The 26,324-nt window shown below is 43.3% G+C and overlaps 1 protein-coding gene across 2 annotated transcripts in view; it reads left to right on the top strand.

Moving 5' to 3' along the window:
• TMEM144 (transmembrane protein 144) overlaps positions 1-26,324 on the top strand; it is a 45,276-nt gene that overhangs the window by 14,368 nt on the left and 4,584 nt on the right. For both annotated transcript variants that reach the window (XM_056561836.1, XM_056561830.1), the window contains 4 exons: positions 12,478-12,551; positions 21,203-21,321; positions 21,951-22,070; positions 25,869-25,966. In XM_056561836.1, the coding sequence (XP_056417811.1) occupies positions 12,478-12,551; positions 21,203-21,321; positions 21,951-22,070; positions 25,869-25,966 (411 nt within the window). The remainder of the gene's footprint in view (positions 1-12,477; positions 12,552-21,202; positions 21,322-21,950; positions 22,071-25,868; positions 25,967-26,324) is intronic.

The raw sequence follows: 26,324 nt of genomic DNA, 5'->3' as shown, positions 1-26,324 counted from the left end.
ATGCAGCCTGTAGTAATGGAGCACCGATAACACTGATCAGTGATGTGCTATAGCAGTGATGGTGAACCTATGGCACGCAAGCCACAGGTGGCACACCGAGCCCCCTCTGTGCGTATGCAGCCATAGTTCGCCAGGCGGGGCAAACCGGTACATCCCTGTGTCCCAAAAGATCTTTTCGGGACACAAGTATGTCCCGTTTACCTTTCTGCGGCCCCGTGTTAACTTTAAAAACGCAGGGCTGCCGGGAAGTAGCGCACGCAGGGACGTCACTGACGTCCCATGTGTGCGCCCATAGGAACGGAGGAGCGGAGCATCGAGGAGGACGCGCGCTGGCCGGCATGGTAAGTTACAAGCTACACTTCAGCTTCGATGCTCCGACCACCGCTCCTTCGGTCCCGGGACCTACTGCTGCAGTAGATCGTGAGTCCTGACCGGAGGAGCAGTGGACTGAGCACTGTGAGGAAGTGCACAGACATACAGCCTCCAGCCATACACTGTATATGGCTGAAGGCTGTGTATCTGTGCTGGAACTATACTGCACCTAATGTCGGGGGACTGCAACCTAATGTGGGGGAACTGCAACACAATGTGGGGGAACCTACTGCCAACCTAATGTGGGGGAACCTACTGCCAACCTAATGTGGGGGAACCTACTGCCAACCTAATGTGGGGGAACCTACTGCCAACCTAATGTGGGGGAACCTACTGCCAACCTAATGTGGGGGAACATACTGCCAACCTATTGTGGGGGAACATACTGCCAACCTAATGTGGGGGATCTGCAACCTAATGTGGGGGAACATACTGCCAACCTAATGTGGGGGAACATACTGCCAACCTAATGTGGGGGAACTATACTGCCTACCTAATGTGGGGGAACTATACTGCCTATCTAACTTAAACCTCAGTATTCTGATTTAATTGCTGTGCTAGCACTTTGAGGGGAAAAAAAGTTGGCGTGCATTACGGTTTGGGCACTCGGGGTCAAAAAGCTTTGTAATCACTGTGCTATAGCCTCCTATGGCACAACATTGATCAGTGTCTGCAAGCAAAAGATTACGTCTGTGTGTCTCCAGTTGTTGCAAATTTACAACTCCCAGCATGCCTGTGCAGGAAAGTTTTAGGGGTCAGGAGAGGACATTTTAACTCCAGTGCAGTAAAACTTTTCCCCAATCCAAAGGTAGGGTATAAGTTTTAGAGCACGGGGGGTCCGACCACTGGGGCCCCCCTGCGTTCTCCTGCACAGCACCCCGGCAGTCCGCAGGATGGGTGTGTGCTGATCCCTGCACAAAGCGGCAGCTGACACACCCCCTCCATATATCCTATAGAACAACATGGAGGGGGCGTGTCGACCACCACTTCCTGCGGAGGTCGGCACACCCCCTTCCTGGGGACTGCTGGGGTGCTGTGCAGGAGAACGTGGGGGAGTCCCACCTGTCGGACTCCCCACAATCTGAAACTTATACTCTATCCTTTGGATTGGGGATACTTTTAACCACACTGGAGAACTCCAATCCACCCATTTTAAGTTGTCTATATAAAATGAGGGGAATGGACATGAAATAGGAGGGATTTCACCATTTGTTTATTATGTTGCAATCACATTGAAATCACAATATTTACCTCCATAATTGCAATCGCACATTTTCCCCAAACCGCACAGCTCTACTTTTGAACATATCTTTCATATTGACTCAAATTATTGGGAGATTTGTTTTAACCCCTTAAAGGGGTAGTCCAGTGGTGAAAAACTTATCCCCTATCCTAAGGATAGGGGATAAGTTTGAGATCGCGGGGGGTCCGACCGCTGGGGCCCCCTGCGATCTCTCTGTACGGGGCCCCGGCTCTCCGCCGAGATAGCGGGTGTCGACCCCCGCACGAGGCGGCGGCCGACACGCCCCCTCAATACATCTCTATGGCAGAGCCGGAGATTGCCGAAGGCAGCGCTTCGGCTCTGCCATAGAGTTGTATTGAGGGGGCGTGTCGGCCGCCGCCTCGTGCGGAGGTCGACACGCCCCCTTCCAGCGGGCTGTCGGGGCTCCGTACAGGAGATCGCGGGGGGCCCCAGGGGTCGGACCCCCCGCGATCTGCAACTTATCCCCTATCCTTAGGATAGGGGATAAGTTGCTCACCACTGAATCACCACTGGACTACTCCTTTAAGGACGCAGCTCATTTTCACCTTGATGACGCAGCCCATTTTGCAAATCTGACCACTGTCACTTTAAGCATTAATAATTCTGAGATGCTTTTACCTTTCATTCTGATTCCGAGATTATTATTTTTTGTGACATATTCTACTTTAACATAGTGGTAAATTTTTGTCGTTATTTGCATCCTTTCTTGGGGAAAAATCCCAACATTTCATGAAAATTTAGCATTTTTCTAACTTTGAAACTCTCTGCTTGTAAGGAAAATGGATATTCCAAATAAATGATATATTGATTCACAAATACAATAGGTCTAATTTATGTTGCCATAATAAAGTTGACATGTTTTTAACTTTTTGAAGACATTAGAGGACTTCAAAGTATAGCAGCAATTTTCTAAATCTTCACGAAAATTTCAAAATCTGAATTTTTCAGGACCAGTTAAGTTTGAAGTGGAAGAGGTACTCTCTCAAAGTTTATATCGTGCTCGCTTGGTTGGGATATTGCTGGAAGCTTAGTCTCCCCTTAAAGATGATGAGAGACTCATCAATAGCAGCCTCCCTTCTAGGGACATAGGCATCCCAAAATTTGGCCCTGAAGTGATTGATGACCAGCCTGATTTTATACAGCATTATGCAAATATTTCCAAATGGCCTCGAACCGGGGACGTGCCGTGGCCATATTGTAGAGCGGGGTCTGGTAAAGGACGTCCCCACTCCAATATTGCCTGACACCAGGTTTTTTGACATGGCCCATATGCAGCACGAAACCCCAAAATGTCCTCATTTCGGCTGCATCAACTGCAAACCAGCCATTGGGCCTAGCTAAAAGTGAGCCCGGGTTTGCTGCGACGGACTGTTGGGCGTACAGGTTCGTCTGGTCAACCAGCAGATTGACAAAGTAGTCACTGAAAAAAACCCTGAAATAGTCCATTTCAGTGAACCCGACGATGTCAATCTCGATTCCTGAGTCTCCAACAAACTCAGGAATCACGGTTTCGTGGCCCGCTGGCTCAGTCCAGGGCACCAGTGAACTTGGCTGGGGGGCTTGACTAATATGAACGCCAGGGGCACTCATCCTAGCATGGGACACAGGGTCAGGAGCAGAGGAGGTTTGCGGTCCCGCATGGCGGCATCTCTGTCGCCTTGGTGGCTCATCATCAGAACTAGATGAGGAGGAGGAGGAAATAAGGAAGCTGGGGTCTTCCTTGTCCTCTGAGGCGCTTTCAGTGTCGGAGGTAAGTATGGCATATGCCTCCTCCGCTGAAAACGCCCTGCGGGCAATTTCCCTACTCCAATGGGGAGTGAAGTGTATATATGTGGGGGAGAAAAACTTTATTTGTGTATGTGCTGTGTGTGGTGTGGTGCGATACTATCTCCCCAACCTAACTAACTAAACCCACCCTAACAGAAAAAATATAAACAAAAAAGTAAAAAAAAAAAAAAAATATGGACTTCTAGCTCAAAAAAAAGCCCTGCGCCAAAAAAAAAAGCGTGTACCTAATCAGTGGTGTGTGCACTGATTAGCACTTGGTGGCGGCAGGGGGTGCAGAAGTCAGTGGGGGGTCAGGCCACTCAGCCCAGAACAGTGGCTGGTGGCATATACACAGACCCCCACACAAAATACCCAAAAAATAAAATAATAAAACGCTTAACCCTGAAAAAATGCACCCGCCTGAACCCCCCAAAAAAAAGTTGCTGATCAGTGATAAATCACTGACAGCGGTGGGGCAGGCCGCACACAGAGGTATGGTCCGTCCACACAGCACAGGCCTGCTACTGGTGGCACGGACAACCTATAAGTGCAAAGTTTTTTCAAAATTAAAGGGGTACTCCGGTGCTAAGACATCTTATCCCCTATCCAAAGGATAGGGGATAAGATGCCTGATCGCGGGGGTCCTGCCGCTGGGGACCCCGTGATTTTGCACGCAGCACCCCGTTAGAATCAGTCCCCGGAGCACTTTCACTCCGGGTCTGATAACTGGTGATCACGGGGGCCGAAACATTGTGATGTCATGGCCCCGCCCCGTGTGACGACACGCTCCGCCCCCTCAATGCAAGCCTATGTGAGGGGGCGTGGCAGCTGTTAGTAAAGAGAGGGATTAATGGGCCATCGGGGGGAAGGAGAGATGAGCATGACAGGTAGGCAATCCGTGCTCAGACTATGGAGTGCAGTATTGGCGGGACATCATTAACTTTCTGAGAGAGAGATTGATAGTGGGGATGCCAAGGTATGTTCCTAGGTGCAAGGCCCGATAAGGACCCCTCCAGTCGTACGCATTGTTTGTCAGTTTGGTGATGGAAGCAATCAAGAACATGCGTTAATACCGCTGCTAAGTAATAGGAGGGGTAGTCCGGTAGTGGCAGGCCACCCTCCGACTTTCCCCTTATTAGAATAGTGCGTGCCAATCTGGGGCGTTTACGTGCCCAAACAAAGCTGGACTGAAGCGCAGAGAGTTCCTCGAAAAAAGAAACGGGGTATGTGGCAAGGGATGTAGGAAAAGAGATAGAGAAGACGAGGGACGACATTCATTTTCAAAATGTTGATTCTACCCAGCCAAGAAAAGTCTCTGTGCTCCAATCTAGCCAAGTCAGATTTGAGGGCATGCAGTAGGGGAGGAAAATTAATGCGGAAGCTGTCCGCTGCGTTAGCTGGTACATGGATACCTAAGTATTTGAGCGAGCTGGTTTGCCATCTAAACGGGTAGTTTGTTTCCAGTTGGTGAACTATCTGCGAGGAAAGTGTGATATTAAGAGCTTCACATTTAGAGGGATTTAATTTGTAGTTACTATATGTAGAGAATTGGCGTATAGTATGTATTAGAGAGGGGAGAGTAGTGAGTGGGGAAGAGAGATACAAGAGGAGGTCGTCGGCGAAGGCCGAACATTTGTAATGGCACGACGGGATGGAGAGGCACTTAATGTCATTGTTTTGGCGTATTGCCACCAAGAGGTGTTCCATGCAAAGGTCATACAGCAATGTGGATAATGGGCATCCCTGTCTAGTGCCATTACAAATGTTAAATGGGGCAGAGAGTTGGACATTTATTCTGAGCTTGGGGGCATGTGTACAACGCTATTATGCGGGCAATCATCAGCGATCCCATGCCTATCTGAGCTAGGGTGGCCCTCAAAAATTTCCAGTCCACCCTATCAAAGGCCTTCTCTGCATCCAATGATAAAAGAAATAGTGGGGTACAATGTTTGCGAGCATAATGGATAGTGGAAAAGGTGCGGAGAGTGTTGTCCCTCGCCTCTCTGCCACGTATAAAGCCCACTTGATCTGGGTGGACTAGGTACGGCATATGATGTGCTAGCCTGTTGGCAATTAGTTTGGCAAAGAGTTTGGCGTTGGTGTTAATTAACGAAATGGGGCAGTAGCTACGGCAAAGCAGAGGATCCTTACCCTCTTTTGGGAGCACAGTGATGAACGCCCTCAAGAAGGAAGGTGAAGGATGCTCTTATCTGATATTGAGTTAAAGGCTTTCAGCAATGGAGTGGACAGTTCTAGTCTGAGGCACTTAAAGAATTTGGCTGTATAGCCATCTGGACCCGGGCTTTTGCCAGCAGGCATGGAGGAGATGGCTATTACTAGTTCCTCAGAGGAGAAGGGTCGCTCCAAATCCTGAACGTCAGGGAGAGGCAATGAGGGAAGAGCCATTTCAGCTATATATTGCACTAGTGTAGAAGATGCAGGGGCAGAAGTAGACCTGTTCAGAGGTTTGTAAGAGTAGTAACTGCGAAATGTCTCGAATGTCGGGAGAGAGGCAAGTTGGGGGTCCTGTCGGGGGTCTAATGGATGGGACAAATAGAGAAGATCTCTTCTCCCTGAGAAGCAGTTTGCCCGATTTGTTGCCCCATTCATAAAAAAACTGTTTACCCGTCACTTGTTTGTAGTGTCTGTTTCGAGTTCATGAGAGCTGGGAGTTCATTACGTACACGAATGATGTCACGGTAAAGCGTGTCTAGTTGTGACTGTATCGCGTTTCAAGGTCACGCAGTTATTGGTGTAGGGTGGACATTCTAGCAGTCGCCTCTCTCGAGTCTTGCCCCTTGGCACATGAGGATACATCTAAGGACGCATTTTAAGGCTTCCCATTTGAGTAGGGGTGATGTTGTGTCTGGGGCATGATCGTGCTGGAAGTGGGAGATTGTGTTTTTAAGCTCTTCCAAGCACAGCGATTCATTTTGTCTCCACGTAAAGTGTGGTTTAGCTAGGGAAGGGAGTATTATGGAGCAGTGGACAGGTGCGTGATACGACCATATAATTACTCCAATGCGTGTGCCCGTGACATTGGGTAAAAGCCGGTGAGGGCAAAAGATATATAAAAGACATCTGTTTTGAGTGGGAGTAAAAGGTATAATCCCTGTCCTGAGGGTGCAATGACCTCCAGATGTCACTAAGTTTCAGGGTATGGAGCTTCCTTCTGAGAGCGCGTAACTTGCTTTGAGACAAGAAGTGCCGGAGGATGTATCCTCTTGAGGAAAGAGGGCTACATTTAGGTCTCCGCACAGAAGAATGGGGCCAGTCACGAAAGCACTCAAAGCATCAAGCGTTCCCAGGAGGAAGGATATTTGGTTCTGGTTTGGGGCATACATTGCAGTGATGGTAAACACAATTCGCAAAAACATATCGGGCGTTGGGTTCTAGGGCCGAAGAGGTAATGGAAACAGGTAGGGATTTGTGGAATGCTATAGAACCACCCCTTCGTCCTGGCCTCAGGATTCACACTATGTAGCCATGTTGGATAGTATCTATTGTTTAATACAGGCAGGTAGGATAGTATCTATTGTTTAATACAGGCAGGCAGGACCTTCTTTGAAATGGTTCTCCTGCAGCGTCAAAACGTGCACTCTTTGTTTGTGGTGGGAGTATAAAATCTGTGCACGTTTTTCGGGTGTATTAAAACCCTTAACATTAAGGGTGGTCAGGGTAATGTTAGCCACCATGATAGGGTCGTGTGTGGATATACCACTTACCACGGGTGCCACGAGAGTCCGAGCTGTCCGGTCCACCAGGTCCCAATGAGGTCAAGGTTGAAGTTCTGCAAAGAAGAGGAGAGAGATTAGATAGGGAAAGTGTCATTGGGGAGGTAAGAGTGAAAAGTAGCCATAAGAGAATGAATACGTGGGTACTAAAAGAGGGGGCCATGAGGGCCAAAGATGAGATCGGAGCCAGTCCAATCGTCTGACTAATGTGGGTAGCGTAGAAGGTACGCCAGGTATGAGGGTCGCACGGGTCCCCAGGAGGTCTTTACCGGGGTAACTAAGTGTACATTCATGTTTAGGGCCTCACGTAGGCTAGGGAATTCCCCAGGCTCAAGTAAGGGGAATTGCGGTGTGGTGAGGCATAGTGCAGGTTAGCAGCCGTCAGCCCACGTAGTGTAAAAATGGTGGGAGGCAACAGTAAACAAGTAATGTATAACAAAGTAGTAGGGATGCAAGAACAGGGAAACATCTGAAGGAATAAACAACAGAGTTATTGACATTTTGTTTCCCGGCCGAGGCCCATGGGTCGCTGACCCACACTGAGGGCCACAGCTGACGGGGATCAAACAGCAAGTAAATAAGCAGTAGACAACTTCGGGGATCAGGTCTGGTGCTTGGATCTTTGGGGTAGCGGAGTAGAGGCACGGGCTGGATCCTCCAGGCGTCTATCGAGGGACAGGCTTCGATCAGGGGTGGCATTGAGGGAAGACTGTCCCAGCAGAAAGATGCAATACCAATCCGGCAGAGGTATCGGTGAAAGTTTGAAGGTCTTTAGGAAGTTAGCAAGATCATCTGGGCGTCTCAAGATTGCAGATGTTGTGCCATGTTTCGCAGTAAGGGAGAAGGGTAATCCCCAATGGTAGGTTATTTGGGCATTTTGCAGCAATTGGAGTAGCGGTTTCAGGGTCGCTCGTAGGTGAAGGGCACGTAGGGAAAGATCAGGGAACAATTGAATCACAGTCCCATTATAAGTGAGATTAGGATGACGCCTTTATTTGGACATGATCTCTTCTTTCAGGGAGAATCGATGAACCCTGCAGATGACCTCTCTCGGACGTCTTGCATCTGGGCTTTTTGCTTTCAGGGCCCAGTGGGCTCTATCCAGCTCAATGTAGTTATCTGGAGGTTTTTGGTGGAGTTCATTGAAAATCCTTTGCAATGTCCCTGCCAAATCCTGTTGAGAAACAAATTTCAGGAGTCCTTTAATCCGGATGTTACTTCTCCGGTTTCGATTATCCGGGTCATCCAGGTGGTCAATTTCAACAGCTTGCTGGATAGATACCGTAGGTTGGCTGTGGCTGACTGCAATTCTCGTATTTGGGTAGTCACAAAAGCGTGAAATTCCTCTAGGGATAGAACCCAGGTCTGGAGGTTGGTGACGTCTGCTTTGACGGGTTGCAAGTCCTGGCGCCAAGCCTTTTTGAGATCTGTAGCCATCGTTTGTATGTCAGATTTGGTTGTTAGCAGCACCAGGAGGGCCTGTAATTCTTGATGGTTCTTTAGCGTGTTTACCGCCATTTCAGGTTATGGCAGAGTGGGGTCAGAAAGGGCCAGTGGATGCGGCTGGGGGTGTGCAGGTGTCCGCTTTTTAGGCGTTTGTGAGTGGGGGGCAGCAGACCGCTCAGCTTTCAAGGTATCGTCAGAAGAGCTGCGACCGGCATAGAGTGAGGTTTTCAATGGTGTTTTAAACAACTTTTCTTTTTTTTTTTGCCGGGGGCTAGCTCCCCAATAGTCTGGGGTGTCACTGTCAACAGAAGAGGCAAGTAAGTCCTCATCAGAGTGTGATGTATCAGAGTTCATTTCAGCTGCCCATTCTGTAACATCCTGTGCTGGCGGACCAGGAACTCGAGTGGAAAGAGAGGCAGGTATAGGGGATGTCACAGTATGCACATCTGCAGGGGTATGTGCAGGTAGGTAACTGGTGGGAGCGGCGGACATCCCAGGGTTTAGTGCTGTGGTAGCATATGCAGCAACTCTGTCCCTGGGGCCATGAGAAGCCACAGGTGATGTAGCGGGGTGTACTATGCAGGAGAAACCCCATCAATTGTGGCTGTAGGTGGTACAGATGAGTGCTGAGGTGTGGGAGAAGAGATGGGGACAGAAGAGAGCAGGCTGGCTTCTTCTCGTGGGGTGGGGTAGGCAGCCACATAGGATTGAACGCAGGCTGAAGCAGCACATGTTTGGGCAGCCATTAGAGGGGCCGGCTGCTCGTTTCTCAGAAGGAGCGGTGAGGGAGCCATGGGTGCAATTCTCTGCATGCAGGAACGGGCGCTCAAGGGTGTCTGTGGAGGAACAGTTAGGTGGGTCTCTTGTTGTACCTGTGTATCACCAGTCAGTGGGGCAGCAGCATCAGCGTGCTGCTTGTCTGTAGTCTCCGGTGGGGTTTGCAATCCCTTCACTGAGCGGGGCTGTGCGGTGTTTCTTGCAGCGTGAGCTTGCTGAGAGGGAGAGAGAGGCTGCGGCCGTCACGGACCTGGCTCCGGACATAGGCTGCTGGAAAAAGTCCATTATAAGCTGGGAATTGTCCCCGAGAGTAGTAGGTGCCTTCTTTTTGTTTTTCCTTCGGGAATTGCCTCCCATAATACGGTGGAAAGCCTCAAAATTCGGCGGCCCAGGCAGAAGCTCCTAAGGCATGCGTCTCATCGCTAGCGTGCCAAGCCACGCCCCCAATTAATTGGTTTTTAATGGTAATGCTGTGTTTTTGCTTACTTACAATTCTAACAAACACCCAGCTGTGTAAGCAGGACCAGACAAATGTTTCCATTCGTTGGCACTAAGGAAAGATCCTGAAAATGTAATTTACTATGAATTAACCTACACAAAAGCAGAAAACATGTCTTATAAGCCACAGAGACACTGCTAAAGTATAAAAGACATTGGCCCTCATTTACTATGAGTGCAGTGTCGGTTTTGTTAAATTTTTGCTTTTCCAACCTTTTTTTCTCTTGGTATTTACTAATCTTTCTCACTTTTCCTGATCTTTATAGTCGCAGAGAAAAGATCTGTCACACGATAATTTGTTGCAGAGTTCATCTGTTGCACAGTAAAATCTGTCACAGGGTTAATACTGTCGCACATTAAAATCTGGCACATGCATAAATCTGTCACAATGAAAATTCTGTCGCAGTGCGACAGATTTTTAGAATAATAACCAGGAAAAGAAAAAAATATATATAATAATTTGTGAAAAAATATATGTATAGAAAAAAAAAAAAAAAAAAAAAAATATATATATATATATATATATATATATATATATGTGTGTGTGTATATATAGTTATCCCTCAACTTACAATGGCCTCAGCATACAATACTTTCAACATACAATGGTCTTTTCTGGACCATTGTAACTTGAAACCAGACTCAACATACAATGCTACAGACAGTCCAGATCTGCAAAACGTGTCGATATCTGGAGAACTGACCAATCAGAATGGACATTTTACTGGTAAAACCCCTGTATTCCTGCAGTGTGTGCACTGACTGGCTGTCTGGTAGCACCCCCTACAGTACAAGGAGGTATCACATGTTCTGTACTACTCTTTACCTGTGCCAGGGATAGCTGCTCCAGGTGGGGGTGGCTCCATTTTACTTTTTTTGTGACATTGCATGTACTGTACAGGACCCTGAAGAAGCTCCTGTCCTCTACACAGACAGTGATTTACAGCTCCCAACAAATCTTTCTTACTTTTATATGCAAGAACTTGCTTTATCTATATTAGTTATCTACTTATTTTTCTTTAATCCTCACTTTTTCCTATTTTTGGATAACATTTTTGGGGCTTCAGAACCAGTTACCAGGTTTCCATAGAGTTATGGTCTCAACATACAATGGTTTAAACATACAATGGTCGTCCTTGAACAAATTAATATTGTAACTTGAGGGACCACTGTATATGTGTGTATATATATATATATATATATATATATATATATATATATATCGTATTTTTCGCCCTATAGGACGCACCGGTGTATAAGACGCACCCAATTTATAGGTGCAAAATCTAAAAAAATAAAGATTCTGAACCCAACAGTGGTCTTCAACTTGCGGACCTCCAGATGTTTCAAAACTACTACTCTCAGCATGCCGGACAGCCGTTGGCTGTCCGGGCATGCTGGGAGTTGTAGTTTTGCAACATCTGGAGGTCCGCAGGTTGAAGACCACTGGTATAGGGGGTAGTACTCACGTGTCCCCGCCACTCCGGATGCGTCACCGATGCCCTGGATGTCGCTCCATCGCTGTCGCCGCATCCCCGTGGTGTCCCCAACGCTCCTGACTTCTTCTTCCCCGGGATCCACGCTCTCCGTCGCTGTCATCACGTCGCCATCATCACACCGCTACGCACGCCGCTCCTATTGGATGACTGCGTGCGCGACGACGTGATGACGTCGAAGGAGAGCGCAGGGGTTCCCAGCACGGAGAAGACACCGAGGAGGCAGGTAAGGTCCCTCCCGGTGTCGTGTAAGCTGTTCGGGATGCCGCAATTTCACCGCAGCGGTCCCGAACAGCCCGACTGAGCAGCCGGTTTAGTGTTATTTTCACTTCAGACGCGGCGGTCAGCTTTGATCGCCGTGTCTGAAGGGTTAATACAGGGCATCACCGCGATCGGTGATGTCCTGTATTAGCGGCGGGTCCCGGCCATTGATTGCCGCAGGTATTCGCCGTATAAGATGCCCCAACTCCCCCCCCCCCCCCAGTTTTGGGGAAGAAAAAGTGAGTCTTATACAGTGAAAAATACGGTATATATATGTGTGTGTGTAATATATATATATATATATATATATATATATATATAGATATAGATATAGATATAGATATTATATATATTAGAGAGAGATCTCTAGATATTAAAAACATTTATAAAATAGTTATATATATATGATTCACCACTATTACTGAAACAATAGGGGGGGGGGGGCGTGTTGAAAAAAATCAAGATGTGAATATAAAGCTAAAACATTGTTTAAGCTAAAACATTGTGCAAAAAAATTACAAGTAAGAATCGCTTGAAAAGACGAGGAAGGCAAAGGAGCAAACAGCCAGAGAATTTACTCTGAAGCTTTAAAGTGTAGGGTTTTCTTCCCAGAAAATTCACATGATTTTCAGAGTGGTTTTCAGAAAAGACGAGTGATTTTGGATGAAATGTGGAGAACACATTTTGTAGGTTTTGTTTTTTCACTCAGAGTGATTTAGATTCTGTCGTGTTTTTTCTGCTGCACATTAAGGCACAAAACCCTACAAAAAGTCGGAATCCTGTTAGTACCATAAATGAGGGCCATTTAGTAAACTTTTCAAAATGTAACATATTTTTCATCTGATCTTTTTTTTCCCTGCAGATTAACAGCCAGGAACACACTATTACAGATGAATCATGGGTAGACAAATTATCACCTTTACAAAGGCGAATAATGTAAGCAAGCATTGTAATGTAAATGTGACAAATCAGCAGCATATTTAGATGTACAAGCTGAGATGTTTGTAATCTGCACAAGAAGCTGGAATGGTCTGCAGATTTGTAAAGGGATGGCGGCCACACACCATTTGGCCATTACCAGTTCTATGCGGCTAAGTTATAATGGATTAAAATGACCGTATACTACATATTGTTCAATCAATCAGCTGAATACATTGGTGTAAACAGCAACATACAAGCAAACATTTTCAGAATTTCAGAGATAAACATAAACTTCATGAAATGTGTAAAGTCAAATCATTTTGCTGGAATCACATGCAATTTTCTTTGCATCTACTCAAGAAGTATAAAGGAAAGACTGATAAAGTATAAAGGAATAAAGTAAAATAAAGTATAAAGGAAAGACTGACTCAATTGTAGCCACTCTATTGAGTTTGGCCCAAAAAGTTAATTTGCAACTCCAACCTCTAATAAATCTTTAGCTCCTCTTTTACAGTTGTCAAAAATTCTATATAGCTTTTTCTTATGAAATATCCAATATGGAGGCCATTACATGTTTTATAGTAGTCATTCACATTTCCCTTTTATAACTAGACAGATGTCTACAGAGTTTTCTAACTCATCCCCCCCCCCCCCAAAAAAAAAAATGTTTTCATTTTTACTGGCTTATTTTTATTACTGTAAAGAAAAAGGGTAGCTTACCAATATACTTATGCCCTAGGTAAATTTCAAGTGCAATCGTTGAATGTAATATCCTGGAAAAATTTCTGGAAAAAATTCTGACTTTCTAGACATGCCTACTTCTGGAATAAGTAAACTTGTTAGCAAAAAAATGCTGCAAAATGTAGTTAATTTATTTACAACTAGCTGAGTACCCGGCGTTGCCCGGTTTTTCCTTCCTAATCCTTGTTGGGGAGGAAAATAAACAAAGGAGGAAGCTTTTGACTTCATATCCCGTCCTCATATATTGTTGTCATATCCCGTCCTCCTATCCCGTCCTCCTATCCCGTCCTCCTATCCCGTCCTCCTATCCCGTCCTCCTATCCCGTCCTCCTATCCCGTCCTCCTATCCCGTCCTCCTATCCCGTCCTCCTATCCCGACCTCCTATCCCGTCCTCCTATCCCGTCCTCCTTTCCCGTCCTCCTTTCCCGTCCTCATATCTCGACCTCCTTTTCCCGTCCTCCTTTTCCCGTCCTCCTATCCCGGTCCTCCTGTCCCGTCCTCCTGTCCCGACCTCCTATCCCGACCCGTAATATGTGTACCAGTTATTGAAATATCGCCAGCCGTACAGAAGTTATGTGGGAACATACATTTCCCATTGATTTGCATGGGACTTTAAACAAAAACCCTGACCCTCACAAATGTTAGTGAGGGGTAGTTAAGGGTTAAATTAGCTATCCTATATTTTAAGTGGATATATAAGTAACGTGACCAAGTATTAACGAAATATCTCAAGCCGTTTGGAAGTTATGCAGTAACATATATTTCCCATTGACTTGTATGGGACTTTAAACATAAACCCAGACCCTGGCAAATGGGGGTGAGTAAGGGTTAAATCACCTATCCTATATTTGTTGTTGACATATAAGTAACATGTGTGCCAAGTTTCATGTTAATATCTTTAGCAGTTTGGACGTGATGCTAGAACACACACACGTTGAGTTATATATATATATATATATATATATATATATATATATATATATATATATATATATATATATATATATATATATATATATATATCACAGTGAAGAAGAAGCATAGTACAGTGCTCTTTTTATGCCCTCCAAAAAATCTAATGCAGATAAAAATATGCAAACTGCATATTATCTGATCAGTTTTTCCCAATATATGGTACAATTTATTAGAAGGAAAATATTGCTATATTGCTCATATAGAAAAAAAACTAAAACAAATGCTGTGAGTCCTTCGTGGCATTCAGATACTTTTGATAGTCTTAATATTTGCTGCTATACCACAGAGTATTATTATGGTAATTGTTTATGTCAGATATTGCTGAGTATCACTTTATATGTCACTATGTCAAATAACTTGCATTTGTGAATAACTCATGAGCCTGATAAGATGTCAGACCATACTTTAGAAGTTAGCATTTATTGAGCCAGAACTGGAACAATTTCCAGCTGTTATACTGGTCTTTAGCATTCAATTTAAATAGTGCTTTGTGTCATTGGAGTTTGAAGACAATCAATGAAGCATGGAAAGTTCTTTGTGACTAAGGGCCTAGAGAAGGGTTCATTTTCAGAATAAACAGTATCTTTTAACTGCAAAAAATGTGGATACTCTATTAAAGGCCCAATCCACAGGAAGATATTAGATAACACCCTCTACATCTGCGTTGGTCCCCATCACCTAAAATATCTGTCCATGATGTACCTATTTTCTTGGCAAGTACAAGCTCTTTAGAAGGCTGTTAGATGTACAATAATAACAGAAGATATCAAGATGCCCTGCTTGACTGAGGATGAGATTTTTGGAAGCCTATGTGTGGACCATGAGAATGTGTTAAAAAGAATTATTGTAGGTTTCCTGAAAATAAACTAGGGAAGTGGCAATAGGAAACAGGCAAGTATTCAGCTCACCACTCCTGCAGTCTCTGTTTAATTCCCCACCTCAGAGCCCGGACAGCCAGAGCATGCCAAACACAGTCCACAGTCCATAGCCAGCTCTCCTCTCGAATGGCTAAACCATTGAGAAAAATATCTGGTAGAGGCAACACCTAGGGAAGATATCATATTGTCTATTCTTGTTATAAAGATGGTGGTGGTTTTGTTTCCCTTCCCTCTTCTCTCTTCCCTGCACCCTATTCTCTTTCAACCACTATTTTTAGTCTTCTATGGATACGTTATCTATTTGCTCTTTCAATGTGAAAGGGTTTAATCAGCCTGACACCAAATTTCCTATTACCTCCATAACACATTTTAAGACCTCTTCCCTCAATGACCGTCAATATCCTGCCTGGTATTGCTTGACTGATGATGACACTAAAACTAAGGGGTATCCATTGGTTTCAAGTTTTTTTTTTCTTCAGCTGTCCTTAAGTTTTTATGTGATCCTCTTGGTCGCTACCCTTTTCTCCAATTATCTAATGCTTCTCTCTTATTTAAGATTGCCTCTGGTTATTTTTCACATAAGAGTCAAGTTGCATTTGCCTTGATAATGCTCTGAAGTCTTTTTGGATGAATTTGCGGGCACCTTGCAGATATGCCTCGGGGGTGACTTTAGCTGGGTCTTGGATCCAATGCTTGACTTGTCTACTGGTAAGTTTTCCCTTTCTCAGAACTCCGCAAGCTCAGGAAAAAATGGTCTACCTGTAAATTAGTGGATCTTTGGCATGTGGTGCACCTGGATGTTAAGGACTACACAAAATTTTCCCCAGCACATAATTCTTACAGACGTCTTGATATGGTTTTTTACCAGTCACTGCCTTCTCTCTGTCTCACACTGGTCCTTGATAGATTATATACTATGGCCCAACCATGCCCCATTGCTTGCTCTGTTTTAGTTTGCTTTCGGTGCGCCCTGTCCTTTGTGCTAGAGGTTGAAAGACTATTTACTTAAGGAAGAAATGTGCTTGATGAAGGTCCATCATACTACTTCTGACTGTTTGCAGATACATCAAACCGACTCTACTTCTGTTCCCATTAAGTGGGAGACTTTGAAATGCATGGTCAGTTGTATATTTTTTTCTTTTGGGATCATCTCACTAAGGAAATTTCCTTGAAATTTGTCACTGTTCGAAACTTTAGCCTCCTTAGCATACCTCAATAAACGCTCCTACTCAGACACAATACATACTCAAATGTCCACCACAAGACAGCAACTTCTTAATTACCTTGATAAGTCAGTCTGCCTTGAGGAGAAAGTCAAAAAGGTTTATTCTGAATTTGCTGATACCAGTGGTTATCCGGGTCTTTACACCCTAGGACTTCCTCATCATACATCCTCATACTCAATTCGCCCACTGAGTAAAGTGCACGCTATGCAGCAAATTATGACTGAGTTTTGCTCCTACAGTCATTCCCTTAACGATATTAAGGATACGTATGCTGATGTTTTTGTTTCCCTCTCCCATGACAAGATTAGAGATTACCTTCGGAAATATAGCCTTCCCTTCCTGTCCTCTGACAAATGGGAGAACTTAGGAAGGCTGCTGGAGTCTGAGGAGGTGTCAGAAGCCATCAAATATCTCAAAAATGGCAAAAGTCCTGACCCTGAGGGTTCACAGCTCATTTATTTTTAAAGCTGCTACCTTACCTCCATATCAAAATCTACTCTTTTGGCACTTCAATTGGGAACCCTGCTTCGCTTCTTGATTCATACTGACTAGGTCTGTTTAGTTTTTTTGCATGAAAGCTAGGGATAACACCTTAAAGGAGTACTCTGGTGGAAAACTTTTTTTTTTTTTTAAATCAACTGGTGCCAGAAAGTTAAACAGATTTGTAAATTACTTCTATTAAAAAATCTTAATCCTTCCAGTACTTATTAGCTGCTGAATACTACAGAGGAAATTATTTTCCTGTCAGCTCTCTGCTGACATCATGACCACAGTGCTCTGTGCTGACATCTCTGTCCATTTTAGGAACTGTCCAGAGCAGCATATGTTTTCTATGGGGATTTTCTCCTACTCTGGACAGTTCTTGAAATGGTCAGAGGTGTCGGCAGAGAGCAGAGAAATCTTTTTTATTCCGCTATTTGTACCAAAATTGGCGAATTTTGTGCTTTTTTTGGATGTTTTTTTTTCGGCGTTCACCGTGCAGTATAATTTACATTTATAGTTTTATAGTACACGTCATTACAGACGTGGCAATACTAATTATGTATATGATTTGTGTTTTTGATCTTTTTTGGTGATAATACAGGGCTTTTATTGGGAAATGGGCATTATTTTTTATTTTTTTACACTTCATATTTGGTTATACAGGTTATACTATGCTGCAATAAATTTGTACTGCAGCACAGTATAACCCGATCATCTGCACACAGCATAGCCTGTGCGATCCAGCCTGTGGCTGTATCTCACAGGATTCCGTGGCAGGCAGACAGGAGGTCATGATCTGACCTCCTGCTACCATAGCAACCAACGGCGACCCACGATCGTATCACGGCGCCGCCGTTGGGGAACAGGGGGAGGGCTCTCCCCTTGTCAACATCATAATTGCTGTGATCAGGATTGTGCCGGAGATCGTTATGACGTATGCATAAGTCCCATCGTGCGAACGTGTCGGGTGCTGGGACGTATGCATACGTCCTATAGCCGGAAGGGGTTAAAGTCATTCTTTCTTATGGCTTTCTCTAGATCCCATTCCTTCTCAACTTGTTTACTCTCAATCAATGCTAAAAAGGCCTTTGATCGAGTATGGTGGAAATTATTGAGTTTCTTGCCTATATTTGGGATTTATATAAAGGAGCTTCTGCTCAGGTGCAGGTTAATGGTGCTTTTTCCTTCCCTATCCATACCCAACAAGGTTGTCACCTCCTTTAGGTTATAGTCACGGAATAATGTCTTCATATCATCAGATATTTTTTTTCGTGGGTTGCCTCCCAATTTTCCTCTAATAACCAACCTTACTCTCTTTGGTACCTTGGTGTTAATATTGTTGCTGATCTTCATAAAATGTTTGCGGCCAACTATACCACCCCTCTTACGCAATATTTTTAATGTGACCTTAAAAACTGGGGCCTTGTACTTTATGCAGACCCTGCCTGTACACATTCCTGTTTCTTAATTTTATAACTTTCTCACGCTGGTGATGCGATTTGTGTGGTCGCCTGGTCGTCCATGACTGCAGCATCAGTTGCTGATTCGAAGTAAAGAGAAAGGCGTGGTCAGATTGCCTGACTTTCACATATACTATAGGGCTAGAGTCTGCACACAATCACTAAATCTCTATCATCACTCCACTACTAAACAATGTGTTTGAAAGTTAGCTTTTCTCCCTTCCACATCGCTGCTCTTCTGTTGCTTTAGCTTTATTCCCGTTGAATGCAGGATTAGTGGCTCTGTTGGGCTGTAGTGCCTCCTCCTGACCTTGGTTAAGAGAGGTTGTCACTGGGTCATTCCTGACTCCTTAGAAGACCTTTACATCTGAGCCACCTGGGGTTTGGTTTACAGATAAGAGACTTAAACATTTTTATTCCTCTTTGTTGCCTAAATCACAAATACACAGACAACTTACTCCAGTTGAACAAATGTGCGTTCTCTACATGCCCTCCTCCCACACAATTTCCTTAGTTTATGGAGTGCAGCGAGGTTCAGTGAAACTTCCAGGTAAGTCTGCGTACATTAAGTGGAAGCCAGATCTCCATAAGGAATTTACTACCAAGAATGTTTCCAAAATGTTTCTTTCTAAGGCTTCTTTCTCTTACAGGAATCAGAAGCGTAATTTTAAGGTACTGTCTGAATGATATCGGTGCCTGGTTTGGTTTTATGAGAATCCTTCTGCATCAGCTGTTTGTTGACAGTGTAGCCAGGCCTTGGGTACATATTTACACACTTGGTGGGACTGCCCTCTCATCTTCCTGTTCTGGCTTTCAATCTATGATCTCTATTATAAGGCTTCCTCTTACTCAGTTTAACCTAGCCCTGAGTCTCCTCTTTTATCTCTTTTATGGGGGTCACTCTCGTGGGCTAAAAAGGTCTTTCTTTCCTGGTGGCTGCTAGGGCTATTATCCCTTGGCACTGGAAATCCTCAGTGACATCTTCTAGAGCGGAGTTCACAGGAACCTTGAACTTCGTGCGTAGGATAGAGAAATTAGTAGCGACCGACTTGGTTGCCTTACATTCTTTTGCTAGTCTTTGGCTGCTCTGGGACTCTTTCAGAGATAAACCCAAGTTCCTTCATTGGGCAGGATAATTGCTATGCTTGGAGTTGATCGTGCCGGTTTACCCCTCCCTTTCCACCTTCTAAAAAGCCTCTTTGCCTGCTTTTTTCTTTCACAATTTTTATTTTAATGAATATAGGTTCTGCGGAACCCATGCACTACACTTCGGATCATCTATGTTTCTTTCTGATGGCTACTATTACACTTGACTGGGTTTTCAGTTATCTGTGCCAGCCTACCCTACTGTCAGATGAGGTCTTTTCCCTGCATGGTCACTCTGACACCTTTTTTCACTTGTAATTGTGGTCCGAACTCATATCTTGCACTGTTTGTGTTTATTTTATCTGAAATGTTCAATAAAAACAGTTTTGCCATAAAGTTGGTGGCTGAATTCATGGCAGATGCCTTTGCTGAAACAGTTAAAAAGGCAACAAGACCAGCAATGTTGGCTGATAAGTTTTTACTCTAACTTAAAGCTATGTAACATCCCCTTCAAAGGTCCGCTGGTCTTTGGCTCAGAAGTAGAAACAAATCTTACAAAAGGCTTGAGATAGGAAGAAAAACTCACACTAAATATTTTTTGTACTACTAGCAACCAGAATCAGCAAGTAGAAAGAAAATGACTGGATATTCTTACAGAACCCTAGCTCCTCTTCATACTTGTGATACATACATCACATACATACAGTGATGCCAGACTGGTTGGAGGAAGACAGTTGCAGTAGCTCTTCCCCCATCAGTTGGAAAATCCTTGGATCCTTCATTTACAGATACAATCTACAATTAAATTTTTTTTATTCTTTCTCTCAGTAAAACTGGTGTTTTTTTCTTCTAGTACTTCATTTCATCAAAAAGTTATGTACCGTATTTTTCGCCCTATAGGACGCACCCAATTTATAGGTGCAAAATCTAAAAAAATAAAGATTCTGAACCCAACAGTGGTCTTCAACCTGCAGACCTACAGATGTTGCAAAACTACAACTCCCAGCATGCCCGGACAGCCGTTGGCTGTCCGGGCATGCTGGGAGTTGTAGTTTTGCAACATCTGGAGGTCCGCAGGTTGAAGACCACTGGTATAGGAGGTAGTACTCACGTGTCCCCGCCGCTCCGGACACATCACCGGTGCCCTGGATGTCGCTCCATCGCTGTCGCCTTGTCCCCGTGGTGTCCCCGACGCTCCGGACTTCTTCTTCCCCGGGATCCACGCTCTCCGTCGCCGTCAACACGTCGCCGTCATTACGTCGCTACGCACGCCGCTCCTATTGGATGACGGCGTGCGCGACGACGTGATGGCGTCGAAGGAGAGCGCAGGGGATCTCGGCACGGAGAAGACACCGAGGAGGCAGGTAAGGTCCCTCCCGGTGACCTGTAAGCTGTTCGGGACGCCGCGATTTCACTGCGGCGGTCCCGAACAGCCCGACTGAGCAGCCGGGTTAGTGTTATTTTCGCTTCAGACGCGTCGGTCAGCCTTGATCGCCGCGTCTGAAGGGTTAATACAGGGCATCACCGCGATCGGTGATGTCCTGTATTAGCGGCGGGTCCCGGCCATTGATGGCCGCAGGTATTTGCCGTATAAGATGCACCAACTTTTCCCCCCCAGTTTTGGGGAAGAAAAAGTGCGTCTTATACGGCGAAAAATACGGTAATCTCCTCACAAAAAGTTTTAGTAGTGTCTCTGTGTACTAAACTGAAATATTTGAGTAGTAGATATATGACTGAATTGCCCAATAATACAGTTTAATATGTGAGCTAAAAGTAAGACGACTGTTACTCATTTTATCTCTTCTCTCTGTAACAGAGGGTCAGTAATGGCAGTAGTAGCTGGAGTTTTGTATGGTTCCTGCTTTATTCCAGTTCTGTATATCAAAGATCACAGTAAAAACAATGAAAGTATATACGCTGGATCAAGTCAGTTTGGTAAGAGAAATGTAAATTGTGGTGTGTGCATGTTTTTAAACAAATTTTTTGCTACATAAAGGGGTTTTCATGTGTTTTTTTAAGAATACATCCAGCCTGAAAGAAGTATGAAAAAGAAACCTTTGCAACATAAATGTATTTTGCTTTGGTTTTTCTTGCATTACAAAAAAAAAAAAAATTGTGGTACACTTTTCTTTACAGGGATTCCTGTGTTGAAAAAGTAATATATTGGCATATACCATTCTGCTGGAGCATTAGGCTACATTCAGCATATGCATTGGCAGCACATATGCTGAACATAGCCTTATAACTTGATGTAAAGTGTAAAAACATGATGTAAAGCGTACAAACTTTAAGTCTAGGTGCTGTTACCCAGCTGCCTTCCTCCACGTTACATATGGGAATGTGAAGGTCCTCCATTACAAGGGGGGGAATGGTGCTCTTGGCTAGATAGAGGAAGCATGTCCTGCTTTAAATTGGACAAGGACAGAAGAATCCAAACCCAGTAAAGATATCACTGTCCTTATCTAGTTTGGACCATAGTAGGATATTCACTCCATACTAGCTGGATTTGCTTTATTTTACAGCACTTCAAGTACAATTGGCTAAAAAGCTCTTCTCTCTTTCAGATGTTGATTATGTGTTTGCACATTTCAGTGGAATATTCCTCACTAGCACTGTATACTTTCTCATTTACTGTGCTGTCATGAAGAACCACCCCAAAGTCTACCCTGAAGCAATACTGCCTGGTAAGTTTTCTCAAATATACAAATTCAGATGAGTAATTATTTTCAGGGACCCTCAGTACCCAATATATACAAATATAAAGTGCAACTGATAAAGATGCTGTTGGTCTCCATGAATTGAATTTAACCCCTTTCCCCACCATTTACCATGCTGTAAAAACAATATAGCTTTATTCTCAGATTTACAATAGGCAAAATAGAACATATCTTATAAGAAAAAAAATGTGTTGCCACATTCCAAGACCCACAATATTTTTATTATTGTAATTTTTATTGGTGTCATTTTGGGGCAACATATGACTTTTTGATTGTTGTTTGTTTTTTGGAAGGCAGGTTATCAAAATATTGCTGGTGGTAATTAGATCATGAGCCCAGCTTGTCATGTGACAGCAAAGGAACAGAATGAGAGATTGTTTCAGTTTACTCTAGCCCCACTGTAAAAAGGTGGCGGGATAGAATAAGGACCCTGTGACTGCCATAAAAAGACTTATCAGCAGTTATTAGAGGTTATCTATACAGCAAGTTTGTTATTAATTTGCTTAGGGGGTGGTAGTTAAAATAAAAAAACTAAAACACAACTATTTTCCTTGACCCTGTCCCTGCTGTGCAGCGCTTTCAGATTTGGGGCTAATATGTATCCTGGAAGAAGCGTCACAATGACGTGAAACAGGCTGTAGCCTCTGTCTAGACCCTGCACTCGCATCAGACAAGTTTGTTTTTCAGTACTGAAAGATAAAGTCTGCAATAAACTTCAGGAAGATGAGAACATCCAGTAAATGCTATGTCTTTCAATTTCTTTTTGTGGAATGTCTATATCACTGTTGTCTATGGATGTTTAACTCCTTAAGGACCAGGCCATTTTACCCCTTAGGACCAGAGTGTTTTTTGCACATCTTACCACTGTCACTTTAAACATTAATAACTCTGGAATGCTTTTAGTTATCATTCTGATTCCGAGATTGTTTTTTCGTGACATATTCTACTTTAACATAGTGGTAACTTGCATCCTTTCTTGGTGAAAAATCCCAAAATTTGATGAAAAATTTGAAAATTTTGCATTTTTCTAACTTTGAAGCTCTCTGCTTGTAAGGAAAATGGATATTCAAAAAAAAAATATTTTTTTTATTCACATTTCCAATATGTCTACTTTATGTTTGAATCATAAAATTGACGTGTTTTTACTTTTGGAAGACACCAGAGGGCTTCAAAGTTCAGCAGCAATTTTCCAATTTTTCACAAAATTTTCAAACTCACTATTTTTCAGGGACAGGTTTGAAGTGGATTTGAAGAGTCTTCATATTAGAAATACCCCACAAATGACCCCATTATGAAAACTGTACCCCCCAAAGTATTCAAAATGACATTCAGTCAGCATTTTAACCCTTTAGGTGTTTCACAGGAATAGTAGCAACGTGAAGAAGAAAATTCACAATCTTCATTTTTTACACTCGCATGTTCTTGTAAACCCAATTTTTTTATTTTTACATGGGGTAAAAGGAAAAAATGTATACTTATCTTTCTAGCCCATTTTCTCTCGAGTAATCACATACCTCATATGTCTATGTAAAGTGTTCGGGGATTTTGGAGAGAACGTTTTTCAGAAATGGTTTTTTGGGGGGGCATGTTGCATTTAGGAAGCCCCTATGGTGCTAGAACAGCAAAAAAAAAAAAAAAAACACATGGCATACCATTTTGGAAACTAGACCCCTTGAGGAACGTAACAAGGAATTTAAGTGAGCCTTAAAGGAGATGTCCGGTGCTCACTTTTCTTATTGTATCCGTTCTGGGCTGAAAAATAAAAGAAAAAAATTTTCTCTTACCTGCCTAGGCTCCCCCGGTGCTTCAGTACATGTGTTCGGTCCCGGGCTGTATTCTTCTTACTTCCTGTTAACCCGGCACGTCACACGGAGCTTCAACCTTTTACCGTCCGCAGCGATGTCCCGCCTCAGCCAGTGATAGGCTGAAGCTCCGTGTGACGTGCCGGGCTAACAGGAAAAAGAATACAGCCCGGGGACCGAACGCCTGTACCGGAGCACCGGGGGAGCGTAGGCAGGCAAGAGAAAGCTTATTCTCTTTTTTTTTATTTTTATTTTTTTTTGCAGCCCGGAACCGATACAATGAGAAACGTTAGCACCAGACATGTCCTTTAATACCCCACAGGCGTTTCACGACTTTTGCATATGTAAAAAAATATTTTTTTTTCCACTAAAATGTGTGTTTCCCCCCAAATTTCACATTTTTGCAAGGGTTAATAGCAGAAAATACCCCCCAAAATGTGTAACCCCATCTCTTCTGAGTATGGAGGTACCCCATAAGTTGGCCTGAAGTGCACTACAGGCGAACTACAATGCTCAGAAGAGAAGGAGTCATATATGGCTTTTTTTAGAGCAAATTTTGCTCGGGGGGCATGTCGCATTTAGGAAGCCCCTATGGTGCCAGAACAGCAAAAAAAAAAAAAACACATGGCATACCATTTTGGAAACTAGACCCCTTGAGGAACGTAACAAGGAATAAAGTGAGCCTTAATACCCCACAGGGGTTTCACGACTTTTGCATGTGTAAAAAAAATATATATTTTTTTCACTAAAATGTGTGTTTCCCCCCCAAATTTCACATTTTTGCAAGGGTTAATAGCAGAAAATACCCGGAACTGGCTCCGGAAAGTTAAACAGATTTGTAAATTACTTCTATTAAAAAATCTTAATCCTTCCAATAGTTATTAGCTTCTAAAGTTGAGTTGTTGTTTTCTGTCTAACTGCTCAATGATGACTCACGTCCTGGGAGCTGTGCAGTTCCTATGGGGATATTCTCCCATCATGCACAGCTCCCGGGACGTGACATCATCATTGAGCAGTTAGACAGAACACTTCAGAAGCTAATAACTATTGGAAGGATTAAGATTTTTTAATAGAAGTAATTTACAAATCTGTTTAACTTTCCAGAGCCAGTTGTTATATAAAAAAAGGTTTTGCCTGGAATACCCCTTTAATATTCCTGACATGGTTCCTGTTAAAGGGGTACTCCAGTGAAAACCTTTTTTTTTTTTTTTTTTTTTTATCAACTGGTGCCAGAAAGTTAAACAGATTTGTAAATTACTTCTATTAAAAAATCAAAATCCTTCCAGTACTTATTAGCTGATGAATACTACAGAGGAAATTTTATTTTTGGAACACCGTGCTCTCTGCTGACATCACGAGCACAGTGCTCTCTGCTGACATCTCTGTCCATTTTAGGAAATGTACAGAGCAGCATATGTTTTCTATGGGGATTTTCTCCTACTCTGGACAGTTCTTAAAATGGACAGTGATTTCAGCAGAGAGCACTGTTTTCATTATGTCAGCAGAGAGCTCTGTGTTCCAAAAAGAAAATAATTTTCTCTATAGTATTCAGCAGCTAATAAGTACTGGAAGGATTAAGATTTTTTAATAGAAGTAATTTACAAATCTGTTTAACTTTCTGGCACCAGTTGATTTAAAAGAAAAAGTTTTCCACCGGAGTACCACTTTAAGGCTATGGAATTTATGTGCGGAATTCCACATTGGAATTCTGCACAGATATTCCACAGCAGCAGAGTTCCATTGATTTCAATAGGATTCTGCTGCATTGTTCACATAGCACAATCTCCGTACCTGAAAAATCTAACATGGAATTCAAATTCCGGTGTCCACAGAAAGAATAGACAAGTCAGTAGTTGGAGAATTTCATATTCTGCTAGTTCAGTTTTTCTTAGTTTTTCTTAGAATTTAGAACATGAAATATTGCATGTATGTAACCCAAGTGTATATTCCTTATGTTTTAAAGGATTTATCTCTGGGACGCTGTGGGCAATCGCCAATTGCTGCTGGTTCCTGGCTAATAACTATCTAAGCGCCGTGGTCAGCTTCCCCATAATAACTACGGTCAGTATTTTCTTGATAATAAATATAAAGATATTGGGTAAATTATGCTGTTCAAATGTAAGTCTTCTAAATGTCAAATATTCAGTTAAACAGCAAACATTTCCCGCATGCTGTATTGGCAGGGTATCTAAGCGATCATTTAGTTACCTTTTTATTTTTTATTATTATTGTTATTATTATTAAAGGGAAGTAATATAAATCTTGCTGTAGTTATTTAGGTAAATTTGTCTAAAATTACTACAGAAATAGCCTGGATTTCTGTGAATTGGATAACAATAAATTCTGTCATTGGGACTTGATTCATACAGCCAGCAGTATTATGCAGAATATTGCCTGATAATGAGTATTCCTGCTAAAA

The sequence above is a fragment of the Hyla sarda genome, chromosome 1, assembly GCF_029499605.1.
Source record: "Hyla sarda isolate aHylSar1 chromosome 1, aHylSar1.hap1, whole genome shotgun sequence".
NCBI classification, from domain to species: domain Eukaryota; kingdom Metazoa; phylum Chordata; class Amphibia; order Anura; family Hylidae; genus Hyla; species Hyla sarda.
The sequence above is the reverse complement of the archived record's forward strand: the minus strand, read 5'-3'. Positions and strand labels throughout refer to the sequence as shown.